The sequence below is a fragment of the Myotis brandtii genome, unplaced genomic scaffold (genome assembly GCF_000412655.1).
Source record: "Myotis brandtii unplaced genomic scaffold, ASM41265v1 scaffold17, whole genome shotgun sequence".
Classification (NCBI taxonomy): domain Eukaryota; kingdom Metazoa; phylum Chordata; class Mammalia; order Chiroptera; family Vespertilionidae; genus Myotis; species Myotis brandtii.
The window spans coordinates 4,282,944-4,290,622 of record NW_005356259.1 but is presented as its reverse complement, the minus strand read 5'-3'; the positions used below and the strand labels follow the sequence as shown (position 1 = coordinate 4,290,622).

At 38.6% G+C, this 7,679-nt stretch overlaps 1 protein-coding gene across 1 annotated transcript in view; it reads left to right on the top strand.

Moving 5' to 3' along the window:
- MAGI2 (membrane associated guanylate kinase, WW and PDZ domain containing 2) overlaps positions 1-7,679 on the top strand; it is an 835,146-nt gene that overhangs the window by 615,714 nt on the left and 211,753 nt on the right. Inside the window, exon 11 of the mRNA XM_014537030.1 lies at positions 5,284-5,922. Coding sequence (XP_014392516.1) covers positions 5,284-5,922 — 639 coding nt within the window. The remainder of the gene's footprint in view (positions 1-5,283; positions 5,923-7,679) is intronic.

Here is a 7,679-nt window from a genome sequence, read left to right as displayed (position 1 = left end):
ATGAATTGGCCATAATAAAAGTTAGAAACACTAAATGCAGTAAATTTAGCTATGACATATATTCTAGTCTTCCTCTGTCTAAATCTCTCTATCCTTTATTCAATAGGAATTTATCCAAAATACCTAAATAAAGAGTTCTCAACATAGTAGTGATATTCTGTACGTTTTGTGGAGAAAACTTGGAACAGGTAGAAAACTCCCACAAAGGAATAAGGTCTGAGAGAAATTTGTAGTCACAAACAGCAGATAGGAACAGTCTGAGTAGGAATGACCGAAGATATCTTTGAAGAGGTAAGGAAAGAGATTATCTGGTTGGGACAAAGTTACACACAGTAAAGAAGTGCACTTGAGGGTGGAGGAACAGCAGAACTCAACTAAAAGGCAAGTAGCCAGCTGTAAATTGTGACTAGTAAAGATTCGGTATTTATAAGAATGGTAACTTATTGGGTGGTGAAGACAAAAAGAAGTTGGAAAGACTTTTGGCAAAGAGTGTTACACAGTAGGTCTAAAGGTTGAATAGTCTGAACTTACTCGAGGGGACTATAGGATGAGAGTGAAGTGTGAAGTAAATCATTCTTGTCTGGTCCAAGGTGGTAGCCAAGGAAGACAGACCGCAAGTGGTCAATGGGAGAAGCTGTGGTGAAGATTCTGCAGACCACAGTGACTCGAATATGAGGAAGCAGAGAAAAGAGGCATAAAAATAAATCCATTTTAAGCAATGCTTTAAGAGGGCCCTGTTTTATCCAACATGATGAAGTACCCAAGAGGTATCCAATATTATACTTTTATTTCCATAACTAAGAAAGAAACCAATTATCTTAGAAAATATTCCCATAGAGTCAGGTCAGGCCGTTTTAAACCTTCTGCTCCATCAGATTCAGTCTCATTTCCTTACTCCTGCCCAGAAATGGAAATCGGGTCATTATGAGACCAGCCTATGGGGATTCCCAGCTCATCAGTCACACCAAATTTAACCAATAAGCTTGATGTCAGCAGCCCTGAAACCATCTGGCCTTAAGATGGCCCAAACTGAATGGCCATATAGGAAACAATGTAACCTTGCAGGCAATGCGGCAATGAAAATGTGTGCTTGGCTTTCAAAAGAAATGCCTCATCTTTTATTTTTTTAAATATATTTTTATTGATTTCAGAGAGGAAGGAAGAGGGAGAGAGAGAAACATCAATGATGAGAGAGAATCATTAATCGGCTGCCTTCTGCACACCCCACACTGGGGATCGAGCCCACAACCCGGGTATGTGCCCTGACCGGGATCAAACCCGGGGCCCTTCAGTCTGCAGGCTGACACGCTATCCACTGAGCCAAATCAGCCGGGGCTGCCCCATCTCATTTTAATGGAGAGCCTTTCCTTGGCAAAATTAAAAGTTTTCACAAACATGATCTCATTCTCATTCTGTGAAAGAGGAAAGAGGGGAGATATTTTAATTCCCACTTATAACAGGATAAATTGAAAGATAGATCAAATGATTCCTTTCCAATTCGTCCCTTTGTGCTCTTAGCCCAGACTGTCCCAGGACTTGTCCTGGCACCATCGAATGACATATACCAGGTGGCTCATATTTTTATTTCACAACATGTAAATGACATTCATCCAGCACAGTCTATAAATATCCTCCCCAATCAGTTCTATCTGAACAAGCAAATGTTTGCTTACATCCCCACCTACAACAATTTTGGCATGACGCATGTCTAGGCATCTATATATTTTTTAAAGTGAGCAGTTGAATGCAGTCAAGTTGTTAGTTTTAACTCTGATAACGGACCACCCATCTTTTACATTCAGAAATCTGTGTAACTCCACAAAGAGATTGTTGCAAGGCTCTTTATCACTCGCTTGCTTGATGACTTGAAAAATTGCACCAAGTGGAAAATATCCATAAATTATAAAAGGCAGTCTTATTAGAACCACAAGTAGTTCTCTTATTCTGTTTCTAAATAGCAAGATTACATTAAAACTCAAAAATAGGTAACATTAATCACTATAATTCAAATAACTACCCTTTAAACCTGGCAGGGAACCTTGAGGAATTTCTGGCATAGCAGAGGGAAGGATAAAGTGTGCTTGGGGACTGGGAGTTTATTAACAGTGATTAAAGTGAAGGAGAACCTTAGAGGAAAGTGTCATTTGTTACCCTCCTGCCTTTGACTTGCTCACTCAGAAACAAATACTCATCCTTGATTATGACTATGGTGGGAATATCTTGGTGGGACTCTCCTGGTTTTATAGAAGCAAGTAACCAAGGAAAGATAGTGATTACTGAAATAGCAATCATCCTTTGCATAACAATTTATAGTTTACAAACCCTCTCACCTGCATAATCTCATTTGTTGTTTCCCTTAGATCAGTAAGTTGCCATTGTTATTGTTCCTCATTACTTCTGAAGAACCCGAGTCACAGAGGATTTAAGTTAGTTTTGAAAGCCACACAGCTAGTAAGTGTGGAGCTGGTAATCAGACCAAAGGCCTTTGACTCCTTAACCCATGTAATGTCTACCACACCATGAAGATTAAAAATGGAGATTGACAGAAAAATAGTCGCTGTGTTAAAAAACTAACAAATCAACAACAACAAAAACTATCCAAATAGGAGAAATGAGATATAATACAAAGAAAACACAAATGACCAAAAAACATATGAAAAGCTGCTCACCTCACTAGCAATGTGGAGATGCAAATTAAAACCATGGTCACACTCATTAGATTAGCAAAAGTTAAGTTTGAAAATGCCAAGTACTGTGTCAGTTGGGAAGTAATAAAAATTTTGATGGGAGTGTAAATTAATTTGACCTATTTTGTCAGCCATTTGCCATTGTCTAACAAAGATGATGCATGTGGTTTATGCCCAGCAGTTTTATGCCAAAGTTCAAACTCAGAAAAACCCTCTATATGTGCACAAGGACCAGGGAAAGAGGTTCATAGCAGAGTTATCTTAACCAAATAGTCACCAGAACCCCAGAGTCCCCTAACAGAAGAATGAATGAATATTAATAGTGATGTAGTCATTCAATAGATACCACATTGCAATGAAAATGAATGAATCTGAGGTACAGGTATCAAAATAGATAAATATCGCAAATATATTTTGAGGGAAATTACAGAAGATTAATATGTATATCATTTACAAAAGGTTTAAGAGATGCAAAATCGTATTTTAGGGCTATTATTATTCAGGGATTAAATATTACTTAGGAATATTATTTATGGGCACCTCGATATGTCATAAAAACATAAAGTACATGTGAACAAACCTCAGGACAATGGTTACCTTTGGAGAGAGCAGGAAGGGGATACAAGTGGGAAAGGGGTGCTACCCTGGTCTCTTCAACTAATATGAGCAATGTTCTGCTTGATGGTAGGGAGGCCACACACAAGTATTTATTATTCTTTCAACCTCTTAATGTGTAAAATATATGATAACTTTCAAAATAGAAAAGGCAGAAGGAAAAAACTTTTCTGGATCAGTTACTTCACTGGGATGACCAGAACCTGTTGAAAATGATCCCCAGCTGCCCCTGTCTAGTGAGGAATCTTGATGGAGGCCGTCCATCCCAGTTCAGTCCAGATTCCTGCCTGGTCCAGTGTCCCAGCCCTTGCACCAGCACCCTTCCTGACGGACATAAGGGAAGAGTGAAGTTGCATAGTCTGTGACTTTTTCTAGAAACAGACCTAACCTGGATCCCTGAGCATGTTTGATAGACTTTTATGTCTCCTTATCTTTGGGTTTTTAAGCATTCGGAAAGAGTGTTAACCAAGTCTATATTGTTGAGGGCATTTTACTCAGGAGGGTTTTATTCACAGAATTATTTAAGTGTAGTTAGTAGAGAAATCATTTTATATCAGACGCTTAAGAAAAGCCAGAAAATTATTGAATTCTGAAAGTTCAACTCTTTTTCATTTTTGGTGTTTGCAATTTTGATGGGCAAGGATGTCTTAGAATGAAATCCCTCACCATTTCTACTACCCATCTCGGAATGATCCTGATAAACTCATGTCTGTTGAGTTACTTATGTGATAATCTGTGAAAACACGTCTTTTCATTTGTCACATACTCCTCAGCATAGTCAGGCACAATCTCAATTTGCAAGTTCAATTCTCAAACATTATGGTTTATGAGGATAAAAATATTAATCCATGATAAACCAGTTCTCAAAAAATAAAGTTCTTCACCCATAATTGAATTAAAAAAAATAATTATCTCATACCTTTCTGCATTTTAAGGAAAAGTAATATTTGTTTGAATATATTTTATAATGAGTAATTTGCATTTGGGGCATTTCTTATATCATAAAGTTAACTTGTAACCAGTAAGCTACTGTAATTCTGTGTTAATTCATTGGGAGAGAGGACAAATGCCTTTTTTGAAAAGATCTACAGAAATATCAACATTGTAAGAGGAGAGGATGAGTCTAGGGCAGCTCCCTGTTTGAAAGCCAGAGTCCCAAATCTCCTTCCTCCTATTTTTAGCAATAATTGCATTAATAATGTTCCACATGTATTGTGCACTCACAATGCATCAGGCACTGTACCAGGCACTTTTTTCTGCATTATCTCATTTCCTCCTCGCAACAACTTTACAAATCAGGAACTGTGGCTGAAGCCGGTAAGTCATTTGCCCAATGTTACATATCTGCTAAGCAGTAGAGCCAGGATATGGACCCAGATCCCTGATTCCAATAACTGTGCTCTTGACCTATTCCCATGTATGCCTGGAACCTTTGCAATTACACCTGCTCTAGATAAAAAATGTAAATGGGCAAAATATTTTCCTCTTCTATAAAAAAGATAAAAAGGCAGCTGACTCAGACAAGTGATACCAAAAATAAAACCGTGTACTGGGGCTTCAAAGGTTTCATCCAAAACTTATGCCCACCACTTCTCAATAGTTTGAAAATGTTATTAACTGAAATACAGTGAAGATGAAAATGAAGATGAAAAAGGAAGCATAGACTGACTGCTTCTTCAAGGTACAAATTCTTCCCAACTTTTCTTTTTGACAGTTTCTTTCTGAATATGAAGTTGTTTCTGAACTTCAAAAACAACCCATATAGCATTTTTTTTTCAGCATGTGATCAGTACATGTGTTGGCAGACCTGTTGTAATCTTGAGTCACCTACAGTACATTTAAACTCGGTTCTAATGGACTTCCTCACTGCTTACTGAAAAACAGCACCACTTTCACTAATCTCATACATAATTCCATTTCTCTATGCCAACATTAATTGGACTTACCTCACATGGTCAATCTCTTTCTTTTTTTCTTGCAGGTGATGTCATTGTCTATATTAATGAAGTTTGTGTCCTTGGACACACCCATGCAGACGTCGTCAAACTTTTCCAGTCGGTTCCTATTGGTCAGAGTGTCAGCCTGGTGTTGTGTCGTGGCTACCCTTTGCCCTTTGACCCTGAAGATCCTGCGAACAGCCTGGTGCCACCCCTTGCAATAATGGAGAGGCCACCTCCAGTCATGGTCAATGGCAGACATAACTATGAAACGTATTTGGAATACATTTCTCGGACCTCACAGTCGGTTCCAGACATAACAGATCGGCCGCCTCATTCTTTGCACTCCATGCCAGCAGATGGGCAGCTCGATGGCACGTATCCACCGCCTGTCCATGACGACAATGTGTCTATGGCTTCATCTGGGGCCACCCAAGCTGAACTCATGACCTTAACCATTGTGAAAGGTGCCCAGGGCTTTGGCTTCACTATTGCCGACAGTCCGACCGGACAGCGGGTGAAACAAATACTTGATATTCAGGGATGCCCTGGCCTGTGCGAAGGCGACCTCATTGTTGAGATCAACCAGCAGAATGTACAGAACCTGAGCCATACAGAAGTAGTGGATATCCTTAAGGACTGTCCCATTGGAAGCGAGACTTCTTTGATTATCCATCGAGGAGGTAAGATAAAACTGGCTCAGCGATTAAGTATGCAGTAAAATAGTAAGACCTTCACAATCATATTGCATTGGTGGAAGTTTCTCTGGAGTCGAATGAATCATACTTTTAAAAATAAAGGTAAAAAAAGAGTAACAGAAAAACATGAGTTTAGGAAGCTGTGTTTTTTTTAATTTTGAGACTACAGCTTTCCCTATTTTATATTAAACACAACAAAAATAGTGCTTTCAAGTCTTACAAATTTATAGTGCTGTGAACTTGGAAGGTAAACATTGAATCCCAAGTATAAGTGGATTATAGTCCACAAATTTGTTAATGTATCAGTTGTAGAGACCTCAAACTGGTTTCCCATTGACTTAATTTTTTAAAAAACTGATTTTTCCAGTGGAATCAAAGCTCTGATTTGTGCTTAGGATTCCAAGCTTGCACATGGAAGCTGGTTCAACCCCTTCTAAGCCCTTGTAGAGTCTTGATAATCCCCATAAAGACACTGGGAGCTGTGTCTCTGTAGAAAATCTGTCAGAGCTGTGAACAGCATTGCTCAGGACACTTCCTCCACTACTATAGGGGCTGCTTCAGCAGTAATTGCACATAGTGCCTTCAGGACCTGAGCAGGACATTATGGAACAGGGTTAGGGCTGAAGTGCCGGGCTGCCCTATTCTAGGTGGGAGCAGTGAGGAGTGTGGTGGAAACCCTGAACTCTGGATGTTTTTCTCTTCTACTTTGTGGGGAAGGGATCGGCTAAGCATATCTCTACTACTTTGCTCTTGATTATCTACGAAACAAGGGAGAGAAAGAAGGAGAGGCAACAGAGAGAGAGGATACTTGAAAACAGTATAAGTGAAAGCATTCAGGCTAAGACCTGGTTTTCCACTTAACCAGATGTCTCATCTGTTATGCTGGAATAACCCTACCTAACCTATGGTAGTGTTTTTAGTATTGGATGGTCCACAATAGGTGCTCATTAAACGTGTGTTGATTCTAAGTTAGCACCGAAGCTGCAGCAGGGACGGCTGGGTCAGAAGGAGCAGTACTGTGAGGAACTCATGCGTGAAGAACACACGTGTGGCAAACATATGCGATTGCCTAGTAAAGCACTAGAAACTGCACGAAAGCCCTGGCAGTTTGAAATACAAATGAAGTCGGCCAGGCAGAAAGAAGCGCCTTTTATGATTTATTTGGCCTTCTCCGCAGGTGTTTCCCCTTCGAGGAAGTTTTTCCTTGTTGCTCCCTTGTATGAAAAAAAGGCACCAAGTACTGAGCATTTGTGAGCAACACCATGCAAAGTATTACGCTCCTAAATTTAAAAAGGAAAATAATATGCTAGCAGAACAATCCTACATATTAAATTTTACCTTCTTAAGACATTATCACAAAACAGTTCTTCATAATTAGTTAAATATTGACAGTGTATTTTCATTTCTCTCATTGCTCATTAAGAGTAAAATAAATATTCTTAATTTAATAGTCATACCTTCATAATATGCAATTGAAAATCACATCTTTGTAACAGGTTCTTGATATTAAAAAGTGTAACTGAAAGTCGATATGCAGTATACACTGTATGATTCATAGAAAAAAGTTTGGAAACATTTTATATATAATGACTTTTTAAAGGCATGGGTGATAGGAAAACTGCATTTTGAACGTGTTTATATATATTTATTATATATTACATATTATTATGTAATGTATTTTATTTATATTTTTTCAATTAGTACCTTTACTGAAAACATTTGTTTTGTGCCTTCAATCACCT